General features: G+C 40.5%; 1 protein-coding gene across 1 annotated transcript; it reads right to left on the bottom strand.

The window, feature by feature from the left end:
* Window positions 1-9: 9 nt before the first annotated feature.
* pusl1 (pseudouridine synthase like 1) lies at window positions 10-14,282 on the bottom strand. The gene is made up of 8 exons (XM_085406180.1): window positions 13,801-14,282; window positions 13,660-13,720; window positions 11,956-12,143; window positions 6,538-6,687; window positions 4,890-5,060; window positions 2,049-2,103; window positions 1,694-1,856; window positions 10-150 (listed from the first exon to the last, which is right to left on the bottom strand). Exons 1-8 carry the CDS (start codon window positions 13,854-13,856, stop codon window positions 92-94), a joined length of 903 nt encoding a protein of 300 aa, XP_085262306.1. The 5' UTR covers window positions 13,857-14,282; the 3' UTR covers window positions 10-91.
* Between the last annotated feature and the right edge of the window lie 307 nt (window positions 14,283-14,589).

Genomic DNA, 14,589 nt, shown 5'->3' with positions numbered 1-14,589 from the left:
CACAGCATATTATACATTAAATCACAAACTTTATTATATTCGTTTTATAAGGACATTTGGAAATGCATACAAATAGAATATTCAAGTAGCATCAATCCTTCCTTGTGGAGGTGAGCAGTTCCTCTGACAGCTGTGGTGAAAGCTGCAGGTCTGAGGAGACAAACAGAACTTGAGACAGGAAGAATTCATGAAAATGTTCCTTTTGTTTTCTTTTCCCAAAAGATGAAAATATGAGTAAAAATATTTTTCCTATCCATCAGTTTTCTGCTGCTTATCCAATTCCAACATTGCATGGAGGCTGGAGGGTATCCTAGTTACCATAGAGTACACATAATGGAAAAAATGTTGCTTTATAAGCTGGAATAGTTTCAAGTTACTTTTAACTCGAGGAGTTACTAAAGTGTGGTTAGTTGAAAATCGTGTGGCATGATTATGTATTTCATCTTGATACTGCAAATACAAGTAAGCCATAGTATAATTTAGCTTGTACAGAAAGCCAAGAAAGTTTATCGTGCATTTTATCAATACTTGTATAATATGAACACCTTAACACTAATCTGGCCGCCCTATTTTGGACTAACTGAAGTCTGTTCAGATCTGTCTTATTAGCTGCTGACCAAATGATTGAGCAGTACTCTAGATGAGATAATACTAGTGCATTAATGACATCTTTCATAATTGAAGAAGTGATATAAAAAGAGCATTTCCTAGCTATAGCTATGCCCTGTCCCATTTTCTTAATAACAGAGTTGATGTGCTGAGACCATGAAAGGTGGTGGTTTATGGTAACACCAAGTAATTTAATCTGGGTGACCTGTTCTAATACCGATCCAGCTATGGAAAGATTTAGTTGTGGGCTGTTGACTAAGCGTACTCTACTTCCTATTAACATGGATTTGGATTTCGACACGTTTAAAATCATGTTGTTTTTACTTATCCAATCAAACACGTTCAGCAAATCTAGTTGTAATACGCTTGTCAATTCAGAGTAGCTACTGGCTGAATAAAACATGGTGGAATCATCAGCATACATTACAAGATGAGATTTATCCAGGACATACGGCAAATCATTTGTAAAGACTGAGTAGAGAAGTGGACCGAGGCAGCTGCCTTGGGGTAGACCACAGTTCATTTCACAGCCCTCCGAGAAATAACCATTATAATAAACCTTTTGCCTTCTTCCAGACAAATAACTTTCCATCCAGCACAAAGCAGCTGGTGAAAATCCATAACATTTTAGTTTATCTATCAAAAGATCATGATTTATCAAATTAAATGCAGCACTAAAATCCAAAAATACCACCCCGGCCAGATTCCCATTATCTAGATATTTGTACCAGTTATCTGTCATGTGAATAAGAGCTGAACTGGTGGAATAACCAGGTTTGTAGGCATGTTGAAACTGAGTGAGTAACTGATTTTCTGTTAGGTAATGTTGAATTTGTTCATAGACAATCCTCTCCATAATTTTACTTAGAACGGGGAGTAGACTAATAGGTCTGCTATTGACACCATTAAAAACGTCATTCTTGTTTTTAGGAATGGGAATTATTTTCGATTCTTTCCACTGCAATGGAAATAAGCTGCATGCCAAAGATCTATTAAGTATGTGACATATAGAAAGGGACACAAACTTGGCTGCAACTTTGAGCAGTTTCCTGTCTATGTTATCAGAGTTGGTTTTTATTCTCACCTGTATCCCTGTAGTCCACTCTGGTGAGGAAAAGGCCGTGGGCTGGAGCAGCCATACCCTGTGGGTAGGCCAGAGAGTCTCTCGCTTCCAGTATTTTCTTCAGCTGGGGTACTGAGAGCAGCCCCTGGCCCACTGCCACCATTGCCCCCGTCATCCTCCGCACCTGGAGGAAAAGGCCAGATAAAGAGGTTTTACACAGAAGCATGCACAGCTTGCTTTAAGAGATTTAATGTTTACTTTATTCTAAATAAAGTTTCAGTCACCACCAGCAGATGTCGCTACTGGCTCGTAATCTCACACGCACAGAAATGGAAATATAACTTGAAAGAAAATCTGAAGAAGATTATCAACAAACCTGCTTATATAGAAAAGATTTACTTGTATAAGTCAGCTCCCAGGATGGTATCTCTCTGGAAAAAGGAAATAAAATTTGTGTCTTAGCCACATTCAAAGCACTACACATGAAATGTTAGATTAATGAGACCAAGGCCAGCAGGCATGAAGTCTACATGGAATCACGGAGAAAATGTGTAAGGATAAAGAAAGGTTAAATGTTGCCACAGGAGTTGAAACATCGCACTGCTGTCTAAAGCACATTGTGAATGGTTGTCAGATGTAATGTAATATTATTTAGTCTGATAAAAACCACTAAGCAAGAGTGTGGATCCAAAGCACACCTACTCATTTATTCCTCTGAGTGAAAAAAATATTACTAATTAAATAAAAAATAAAAAAAAAATTTAAAAAAAGAAAATAATCCAGCCTCATATCTTTACATCTTAAGTCACTCTTGTGCAGCAGTGCTGTTCCCGCCTGTGTGAATATAACTGATGTGACATTCATGCCAGGCATCAAATGAAGCCTGGGTTTGTCATCATGCACAGATTTGTTTAAATGTCACACACTAAATATGGCACTGCAGCTTAGCCCCAACAGGATTATGTGTGATGCCACATAAAATATTATTATTATTATTATTATTATTATTTTGCCCCTGCCCTCAAAAGGGAAAAAAGAAAGGAAGAAAAAAAACCTCTCCCTGATTCTTATTTTGGGAAGGACAGGGTGAACTAAGGAAACAGGCACATGGGAAGAATTGGGTCAAATGCAAATTTGACTCAGTGCTTGCTGTCTGATTACATTCGACATGTAGGAAATGTAGAGACAGATTTATAGAGCAGGGCTTTTAGCCCGTGGACTTGGAGGTCAGTATCTTCAGATGAGAATAAAGCACTGCTGGGCCTCTTGTTGCACATTTGCAGCGCTGTGTTATTATTATAAAGCCAGGCTGCTTTAAGCTGGTAGGAAGCCAACAGTAACTCACAGAAACACTCATTATAACCAAAGTTTGCAGAAGAGCACAAAGCATGTGGAACTGTGAAGCAGATGGGCTCCAGCAGCAGAAGACCGCACCAGGTGCCCCTCCTGTGAGCTAATTTTCATTTCACCCTGTTTACTGAACATGACAATGAGTTGAGTGTACTCAGATGATGTCCGCAGTCACCAGATCTCAACCCCAAAGAGACTCTTTGGGATGTGCTGGAAATGGAGAGCCACATCACGGATGTGCAGTCAGGAAATCTGCAGCGACTGTGTGATGCTGCGGTTTTCCGCTCAGTCTGAATTTTTAGTTGTTAATTTTGCTCAGATGGGCGGACAAGCTGGTAGCATTGACATGATAAGTCAGTTAACTACTTTATTATTTATTAATAGACTTAATCAAGCAGTAAGCGTTATGCTAGCTTTATGATGTCCTTTATGAACAACGGTGCTTTGTCCTTAACGCTAGCATGCTAATGATTATAACTGTAACAGGACAACAGCTAGGTGCTCTGTTAAGCTGTGCTTAATGTAATCATATGAATTTTTGTACACCTACCAAATTTTATGGGATTGTGGCAACACCTCTCGTTTGGATTAGATGCTGGTGTGGCTTAAACTAATGGTAAACAAACAAATTAGGGATGTCACACTTCCTGCTGCGGCACGGTTTGAATTCTGCATATATTAATTTCAAAATGTGAAGACTTGTTTTAAAATGCACACCTACCAAATGTTAGCATGTTAACATGAAAACAGAGTCAAGGCTACACAAGGCCCTAAAATAAATAAATCTCTGTTCACTTATGCATGAAAATAAGATCAAATATTTCGGGAGGTTAGAAAAAAGCCCTTTTTTTCAACTTTGAATGGAGACCAAAGTAGTCAGCCTCACAGACCACATTTCCCCGTTTTAGGATCAAAAATTTAGTTGAACCTTAGACTCCTCAATAATTCATCAGTCAGTTTCTTTTCATTTTATCACCGTTTCTTAGAATAGTGACCCTCATGAAAAAATAAACACAGCTCAGCTGTAGGCTTTCAAAACCCGACAGAGACCAACCAATGTGGGCCACATTGGATCATTCATGGGAATTCTGCAGAGGGTAGAAGAAGGGAAAACAAAATCCAGCAAAGACCTGACACAGCACCTGAGAGATGAATCTGGCCTGTCAGTTGATCCATTTACTGTTTACCAAAGCCTCATCAGAAATTTAATCCAAATTTGTCATTACTTGTTCAAATTGTTGGCAACATGTACGGAGGAGGAAGTCAGAAGTAAAGTACAACAGTGAGTGTCTAAAGCCATCTGCAAAATATAATGGAGGCTCTGTCATGGTTTGGGTCAACATTTCAGCCAGCAGTGTTGGAGATTTGTCAGAACTGATGGAAACATGACTGCAGAAAAGCGCCATCAGGCTTTGATCCACCGTGTAACAGCATCTGGAAAGCAAATGACTGGTGACAGCTTCATTTCTCAGGATGACAATTATCCCAAACACACCGCCAATGCAATAAAAGTGTACCTGAATAGAAAAATACACAATGAAACACAGTCTGACCAGAGCCTGGACCTCAACATTATTGAAGCAGTGTGGGATCATCTTGACAGAGAACAGAACACAATTCAACCAACATCCAAAGAAAAGCTTTGAATGTCCTTCAAGATGCCAGGAGAACTATTCCCGAAGACTACTTAAAGGAATTACAGGGATGTTTGCCTGAGAGAGGTAAAGGTGTTTGTACCAAGCATTGACTTTGTGGTTAAAAAGCTGCATAAAATTGTACAAACCTTGTTTTTTGCCTTACATAATGTATCCAATTCCACAATAACTTGGTCGTAGGTATTGTGGTCTCAATACATACTGTGGCCTACCTGTGGAAGTGAGCATATGCAAAGGAGTTTCCCTGCTGTATACTGATCACATCCATCGTCTTCACAGGATTTTTGAAAGGCAGATCAGAGTTGACGGCCCTAAAGCTGCTGAAATCGTGAGTCCCAAGCAGTAGGGAAGCTGCCTCGTGCATAGCGTCCACGTTTAGCTCTCTGATGAAAGACAGAATAAAGAAAAACGCTTTTTATACAAGTGACCATTTACAGTATTACAATGCATTTGAAAACCGGGAAAATGTGAAGATTCTGAGGTCATCAGAGCTCCTGAATCAAGATTCGAAAGCTAACTCTTGATATTGCAGCGTCACTCAAGAGTGACCTGGCTGAACAGCGAGGTCAGCCACAAATGTACACATGAAGTACATCTTTTCAGAACTCCATGAATAATTTAGTGGAAAACTTATGTAACAGAAAGATAATGCCACGTGAGCGAGCAGAGCATGCCCACGACCAGCTCATTTAAGGCAGAGAACCAGAGCGAGCCGGTGATTAGATTCTCTCCAGTCTCACGCTTCATTTGCTGCTTAAATATGATCTGACAAAGAGAGAGGGAGGAGAGAGAGTGAGCGGGAAAAGGGAGAAGTGTGCTGAGTAATAAAAATTTTAACATAAGAATCAGGAATGAATGAAGATGTGCAAAAAATATCTTAACGGTCTAATTAACAAATCATTAAGTCCTTACTTTTCGCTATGTTGGGAGGGGGGCAGCTGTGACCAGTTGGTAAGAGGGAAGGAAGACAGAACTGACTGATGACCAATGATAACGTGGTCACTGAATTCCAACATTCAAATAATCTTAAAAAATTGTTTAAAAAAAAAAAGTAACTTTTTTTTATTGCAGTGGGAGAAATGGAGCGAGTGTGATGACGCTGGAGAGGCGCATCAAAGAGAGGAAAAGAGAGACGCTGCTGAGGCTGAGACGCTCAGGGGTGTGAAGAGCAACATGAATGTTGAACATGAGAGAGCGATAACAAAGCAGAAGATCCAGAGAAAGAAGTTAGTGAAGGAAGGAAGGAGAAAAAGAAAGAGATTGAGAGAAAAAAATGGACAGAAGCAGAAAAGAAGGGAAAGAAAGGATGAAATGCGTGGGTGTTGTTCTGCACGTATAAAAGCCCGCAGCTTATCTTGCCCTACTTTTCCCCAAAAAAGTGAGGAGAAAAAAAGATACAAACGCTCAAACACAAACTAAAATGTTTCTCTTTGTGGCCAGTTTTTCCAATCACAGCTACAAGAACCTTGTGTAAGCTTCGAAGCCAACGCCATTTAATCTCTTTCCTACTTTTTACACTCTATGCATCCTCTCTCCTCTCCTTCCTCCTCCTTTGTTTGCATTTTGCGCATCAGCTCAGATAAAACACTTCGTTTGGCTGTCTCTAATGTGCACCTCCTGCATGGTGCATGTGGACTATTCATGTGTTCAATGTGCCATTTTTCTGGTCTGAGTCTCCATTACACAGAAAGAGTGTGTCTCTGCTTTTACACATATACACAGTCAGATTCAGCTTCAGACTGAGCCCTTATTTATTTCTTTTTTTAAGGCAGACATCATGCACATGCACACTAACACATGAAAAAGAAAAAGACATGACTGAGAAAAGGGAGGGGTGGTGCATAAACTGGGATAACTCACGTGTTGCGGAGGCTCCAGCACAGATCCCAGTCTGTGAGGGGAAGGAGAGAGTGGTGGGAGATTCCTAACGCTATTCGGTAGACGTAGGTCCGAGACTGGGCACGGAAACGGGCATGGAAGTCATGAGGAACACGGTGGGCACGGGTGATCCTGAAATAAAATGGACAAAGAGAAGTGAAACCTAGGATTTAGGATGAAGAAACTTGAAACATGCACATTCATAAATATTCTTATACATCTGCACTGAAGCCTGGAGGTGATCTTTAAACATTCAGTCTGGCTGTTCAGTGAGAACAAAACTATCTCTGATTCTTTCTTTGTAGAGGCAGTCCCATAGCAAAGATGGTGTCAATGCTCCTTTTTGTACTCCCAGCTAGAAAAACTGTGTACAAGCCATGCTCCAAAGTGCCAGCATTGCAGCTTTTAACACAAAGACACACCAACAGAGTCCTAAAAAGGCTGCCAAGAGCACTGAAAAGCCAGAGCTTATTTTAACACAGTTAACATCAGAGCAGAATCTCAGGCTGAGCCTCTCTGATGCGATTCCAGCAGGATAACACGAGACACTTCCTGTGTTTTTGCGCGCAGAGGCAGGGACTGATGTAATAAGTAACAGACTGGATCAATTCCTGATTCTGCGAGACGTCCTAAAGTAGACTGAAGAATGACACTGGCATTTCTGGCTACAGGTTCTGCACGTACAATTGAATTACTCTGCTGTGTGCAGTGTCGTTACTAAAACAATGAACCAAACTGAGATTTACAGAGAGTTTGAACAAAAAGGGGATTCCCCCCCCTTTTTAGTAGTTTCAAGCTGTCCTCGTGCCTGATTGATGCTACAGCAGTAATGAAAATATCTGAATCATTTTTGATTAAGATCAAGAATTTATTGTCAGATTGCACAGAAATTCACTATTTCTATCGATTTAATGCAATGCAGGGCAAATCTTTCCACCTTTGTCTCATCACAGTATTACAGTCAGTTATAACAACAGCTGCTATGCATACTATTACATTTAATCAATAGCCAAGCTTATAATCTGCACTGACACATACTCAAAAAGCCATGTTTTACCATTTAAGAGACGTAATACTTAACTCGCAACCACTGGCCATTTTATTAAGTACACATTGCGAGCATCAAGGTGGACCCACTTTTGTCTTTAGAGCTTCTTCATTCTGATGCTGTTTGAACTTCACGGTGTCAGCAGCGCTGTGAAAAACGACTTCTCCTTGTTCCTGATTTCATGCTTGCTTCCTGATTTACACACTTACAAGTTTCAGATCATCAAACAGCTTTTATTATTTGACAAAGCTAACCTGAGTAAATGCAGTTTTTAAATGATGATTTCATTTATTGAGGGAAAAAAGCTATCCAAAGCTACCTGGCTCTATGCAGAAACAAGTCCAGCAAACCACGGCGAGAGCCATTATCCAGAAATGGGAACAACTTTCCCAGCCAACCAGTTATTATGTTTAGGAACCAATTTTTTCCCCACATAGGGCCTTTTTTTTTTTTTAATTAACAAACGAGGGTCATCATCTAAAAACTGCATTTTGTGTTTACTCTGTTATCTTTGTCTAATATTTAAATTTATTTGATGATCTGAAGCAAAATTAGCAAATCCCAGGGCAAATACTTTTTCACAGCACTTTATATGCTTAATTGCACGGAGTTTATGCCAGTTACTGATTAAACAAGCAGCTAAACAGGTGTGGCTAACAAAGTGCCCAATGAGTATTTATAGCTGTTACAGCGGTTCAGCTTGCTAAAATTTGCGATTTAGATGTAAAACCAAATAACACCTAAAGCTGATGTCAATGTTCGTCTTCAAGCTTTTGTTCATGTACCGAAAGCACCGTACAACAAATGTATTCTAATTCATGTTAATTCATCTTGTTCCACAACATATAAGAAGGCAAAGATGTAAAAATTTACACTAATAATGACAATAAAACAAGTGGCTCCATATTGCACAAGGTTTACACATTTGCCTGGTTCAATCCTGGTGACACAGATCCCGCTGGGCTTATCTCAAGGAGGGCACATGGCATACAAACCTGCCAAATCAAATATGTGGAGCTACCTGCTGTGGTGACCCCCTTGACCCCTTTTAATAATAAAACACTTATAATTACAATACTGTGACAGATGAGGTTCCTTAATTCATGTCTCTGTAACCTTCAAGAACAAAGAGCTGCATTCACCTGCATCAGTGTAAAAAGGACTGCACAAAGCACATTAGCACCCTATAGTGTTTGATCACATGTTTGTGCCAGCACACAGAGCACGCATTCAGTCACGCATGTGCTTGAGAATGTGTGCGACGGCAATCGGTATCTGCACATGTGTATGTCTATGTAAGCGTGTGTTTGTGCGCAACCGGGGAAACTAGGTTAGGTTTCCAGGGGAGGAGATTGGGTGTGACACGTGGCAGAGGAAACCCTTGCATCTGCCTTCAGCGGCCGCACCAATGTGAAGTGACAGCCTTTCGATGGCCTCCAAACCCCACACACACACACACACACACACACACACACACACACACACACACACACACACACACACACACACACACACACACACACACACACACACACACGTAAAATTTTCATTAGCAGTGTACAAAGCATGGTGTCACACATTTGGGAGCTGGGGCATTGTTTAGCATGGCACTATTTTGCTATTCAGCAGTTTCCTTTTATGCAAAAAGAGTCGGTAGTTTTAGGCTAATTGAGGCCAATTTTCACAGCAGCTCAGAAGACAAATGAAGCTGAAGGAGAAGAGAGATTTTTTACAGTGTGCAGGCTGTGCTCAAATCTCGCCTTGGCTCTCTGTCTCTGGAAGCAGCAGATGAGCCGTATCGTCATTGTAGCTGTAACAAAAGCTCTTCCCGCTGTGCAAGATGGGAAAAGATAGTTTGGGATGTCAGATCTGACACCACAAACTGCTTTTCTTTCACATCAACAGTAAAACGTTCTATCTAAAACATATGAAGTGTGTTTGTGTATGAAACACTTTTACATTTTAAGTGTCAGCTGAAAACAAAAAGTGTATATAGAGTGACGAATGATGCAGTGTGTATCCACGTGTGTGCATGTGCGTGCTAAACAGATGCTATACACCAAAAAAGCAGAGCAAAGATAATCCTTTCTAACCTTCTCTCTGCAGGTTTGGGGATTAGCAGTTTCTCTCTCCCCTCTTTCTTTCTCCCAGCGTGCGCTGTTCAAACTCACTCTCTTTATTCAGACTCATCTTTCCACGCCCTCTCTCACTGGCACTGACTGCATTTACCCAATACCATCTCTTTATCTATTGCTTTGTTCTGTACTTCTTCTCTCCAATCCTGACTAAGGAACAGAATGCCACAGCAGCCCAAACCAAAACAGCCTTAAGCAAACTATGGCTTTGAATAATGTAAATGTATGTAATGAAGGGATTACAAGGGGAGGAGATGAAGAAAACACAGGAAAAAAACGAGTCGGCAGATACTCGTTTGCAGCAGTATTTAAAGATGCCCTTTTCCATTACATATTCAACAGGTGAACTTATGGCATTTCACCACAGCTATGTATATCCCAACTGTTGAGGCAGATGTTTAAGTCAGTCATACTTCTTTCTGGGATTTATTTACCACTGTATGCCCCTCAGGATATGTATCTGTGTATCTACGCTCAACACGTACTGCTGCTCCCTGCTCGTTATCATAAATATCTAATCAGCCAATCAAATGGCAGCAAAAGGCATACAGACATGGTTGAGATGACCTTTTGAAGTTCAAGCATCATAATTGGAAGGGTAAGTGATTTATGTGACTTTGAAGGTAGTATGGTTGTTGGTGCCAGACAGGCTGGTCTGAGTATTTATGAAACTGCTGATCTGCTGAGATTTTCCTGCACATCCATCTCTCGGGTTTACAGTAAATGGTTCAGAAAAGATCAAATATCCAGGAAGCAGAGGTTCTCTGGGCAATATTGACTCAGTGATGTCAGAAAAGCATTGCCAGACTGCTTTAAACTGTCCGGAAGGCAACAGTAACCAATATAAACACTTGCTACAAGCAGAAAATGTATGAGCACAACCCTTTGAACCCTGCAGCAGATGGCCTACAGCAGCAGAAGACCACACCAGGTCTTACTACTCTGAGCTAAGAACAGGAAACTGAGACTACAACTCAAACAGCCTCCTCTGAATTGGACAACAGGTGACTGAAAAACATTGCCTGGTCTGATTTCTGCTTTGATTCAGATGGTAAGGTCAGAATTAGCCAGACACAGCATGAAAGAGTGGATCCTCTATGGTGGTTTAATGGTGTGGGGAATATTTTTGACAGACTTTTAATACCATCTGGGCATCATTTAAACACCACAGCCAACCTGAGTATCGTAGCTTTTATGCTTTCATGACCACAGTGAACTCTTCTTCAGATGGCACAAACCTCAAACCATCACAAACTGGTTTCTTTAGCATGACAATGTGTTCACTGTACACAAATAAGCCCCGCAGTCCCCAGATCTCAATCCAATAGAGCACCTTTGGGATGTGATGGACTGAGAAACTCTCATCATGGATGTGCAACTGATAAACTCTGCAATAACTGTGTGATGTTTACATATCAATATGGACCAAATTGCTTCCAGCACCTTGTTGAATCTACGCTTGAAGAATTAAAGCAGTTCTGAAGGCAAAAGCGACTCTAACCTGGTACTAGCAAGGTGTACCTAACAAAACAACCAGTGAATGTACGTCTGCATATGTTTGGCCATATCCTGTGTGTCTCCATAGTAAACATTTCTATTTTTATTTCTCATTGGTGTTATTTATGGAGCAGTCAATCAGGTTAAATTGTGCCAATTATAAAAATTCATAATAGCTTTTTGAAAACTATTTTGATCAGGCAAAAATAATGCCAGGAATGGTTTCTATTTATTAAAAAGTACAGTGCAGTTAATGAATAAAAATCCTGCTTGGTTTGACCACCTATTGCCAACAACAGAGAACACACTGGCACTTGCACACTGTTTGTCAAGCTACTTGACAGGTCAGTTGTTACAAGATGGCAACACCATCTATCAGAGAAAACACAAGGCTGCTGCTTCACCAGCTGACTAAACTGCATTCACTCAGTGTAAGAGGATTAAAAAAGAAAAGTCACATTTAGGTCAATTTCTTGGCGGGGGGGCGGGGGGGGCAAGATCAAGTAGTGCTAAAGGAAACTACTTTAGCACTCATCCAGGTTATGTTCACATACCTTTTGATGTCTCACTGTTTCTATAATGTGTTCAGAGAAAACTGATCTCAGAGACAGAGAAATGTGTTTTTATTTGGCTTAAGTGGCTTAATTACATAACTCAGAGACTTACAAAGTCATAAAAGCACTCATGCACTCACCAAGATTTTCAAGACCCTTTACTCACCTGATCTGTTCTGTCCCGAGGTGGAAATTGAGCGCCTGAACAAGAACATCTTCAGTGAACGGCAGCTTGTCATTCTTGCGTTGCAGGTCAAAGTGTGCGGAGTTAGAGAGGGCGTGGACACCCGTGTCCGTCCTGCTGGAAACTGACAGGGATACAGGATTGACTGGCCTCAGTCGCTGGATTGCATCCTACACAAAGACGAAAAGATCTTTTTAGATATTAATAGCTTTGGGTTGATAGCCTAGAAAACAAATAACTTTTTTAAAGCTCACTTTCACTTCTGAAGCCACTCACAGCCTTGTCTGCCTCAAATAGTTATCAAACAGAGCTGTGAACAGAGGCATGATGTGACAAGAAAGACTGATCTTTTTTTGCCCTGTAATCTGTGTTTCCTTCTCTCTGTGCTTATTTTTGGGCTTTTTATGCCTTTATTAGAAACAGTAGACAGTAGAGAGCTGACAAGAAAACAAGGAACAGACAGTGATCAAGAAAGACATGCAACAATCCACGAAGCAGCTGGATGTGAAACAGGAACCTTGTTTATGCGTCATATCATAAGTTTGGTGATTGTAGTGCTCAACCCAGGTGTGGAGTGCCACACCAATAAGCTGAACTTCATTATTCACCCTCTGGAGTCAATGGGCGTGTTGGCACGTCCAAAACAAATGACTGATTTTTGACAACTTAGAAGCACGATGGAGCCTCGCTTAGTCCATGTTTGGAAAGAGCAGAAAGTACGGACTTCAAACTGTATGCCAGGTTTTATTCCTAACAGTGCAGTTATATGGATTTTTATGACAGTTTGATGCATATAAGTCCTACACCACAAAAACAGATTAAAGCCAACAAATTAACAGTATTTCTGTTGTGAACACATCTTACTGTAAATAACACAGAAGCTATTTAGATATTTAATGATGTGATAACTATGAAAAATAACATATGCAAAAGCAAAAATGTTCTAAATCACATTTAATGGTATATTTTAGATCATCTCTAAAGATATTTGGGATTCAGGCATTTAGGGTTTGCGCTTATGATCCCAAGGGGTGGATGTAGCTCAGGAGGTAGAGCGGGTCATCTACCAATCTACCAATTGCCTTACCTTTTGCAAGATATTAACCCAAGTTGCTCTTAGATGCATCCATCGGAGTGTGAATGTTACATAGAAAGGGTGTGAAAGGGAGAATGAGGCGTGTTGTATAAAGTGCTTTGACTGCTCAGGTAGAGTAGAAAAGGACCAGTCCATGACTAGACCTCAGAGAGTTAGTTTTATTTCTTTATAAGCTTACTGGTGTGGCCCTTAACATTAGTCCCATTTTCTCATGTGGATCCTTGCTGCCTTTGAATCATTTATTGAAACCGCCTTTAATCATCAGACAGCAGTCTGATCATTCTCACTTTTTAGATTTTCAAAAGGCATCGACATAAAGTTGAGATTGTAAAGTTTTTTTATATATACGACAAACAAGCCCAGAAAAAAGGATCCAAGTCAAAGATTAATGAAATGCTTATGCATTACACCATATGACGCTGCTTTTGATGAGTGGATCAGAGACCTAGAGGATTTAAGGCCTATAATGAATTACTAAGCTAAGCAGACTCATAAAGTCATGACACAGCTTTTTAAGCCTAACTACATTTAATACTAGCAGCTCAAAGGCAACTTGTCACCTGATTAGCTTTAAGTGAGTTAAAACATACCTCCAAGTGGTCCTGGACCCCTTTCTTCCCCAGCTGATGTGGAGGGACTTTCACTGCTCCACTGCAATAATGATAACAGTAGTGGTATATTCAAAAATAATAATAATAAGATATAACATCTCAGTGTGCCCTGTAACCTACCGGTATTTTGTTCCGATGTACTGAAAAAATATGAGGTAACGAGCCCGGTTGTGCATGTTGACTCGAAATGTCACTGTGCATGTTCCTCGTTTACGAGAGTGGAAAAACTGCAATGCAGAATCATTTCATGGATCCAGCTGTGACTGATGTCCCTGCAGACTGAACCTCTGGTGAAACGTTCCTGTGCTAGCCAGACACGACCCCTCACCTCCAAGTACCACCGAGAACCCTCTGAAGTGTAGTCCGGAAGTCCACTGGAGACAACAGCTGTTAGAATTCTTCTGTTGACATATGAGAGCGCACGTTACTGTGTCACGAGGCCGTAGTACAGTGCAGACCCGATAAAAGAGCTGTTACAAGCGCCGCGTGATAACTAGCAGTGAGATGGCACGTGCACTGTATGACTCTATCCAAGCTGTGACACCTATGTTCAGTGCACGTTACTACACAGCAACATTTCTGGATGTTTGCCTCCTTCCACATTGTAGTACGTCGCATTTTGATTACGTCGCTCCAGCCGCAGAGCCTTCTTGCTCCAGTCATTGAAGCCAGATACTGTACTCACGTTTAAGATTGGTCGACAGCAAGTAGTCAATGTACCGCTAACAAGAGCAAGCGGTCAAGCGGAGTCAAGCAAAAAAGAAAAAAGTTTAATGTTTAAGATAGATTGGCCATAATTAGTTATATCAAATCTACAATATTATTTTTTGAAGTTGTCCACTTTTTTAGGTGATTTGTAGGTGTCTAATTTATGATAAGGTTAATAAGGTTAGTAAATTTAAGCTCATT

The sequence above is a fragment of the Rhamphochromis longiceps genome, linkage group LG5 (assembly GCF_057381845.1).
Source record: "Rhamphochromis longiceps isolate RC_006_pf linkage group LG5, R_longiceps_female_GT1.1, whole genome shotgun sequence".
Lineage (NCBI taxonomy): Eukaryota > Metazoa > Chordata > Actinopteri > Cichliformes > Cichlidae > Rhamphochromis > Rhamphochromis longiceps.
This window is presented reverse-complemented; position numbering and strand designations above follow the sequence as displayed.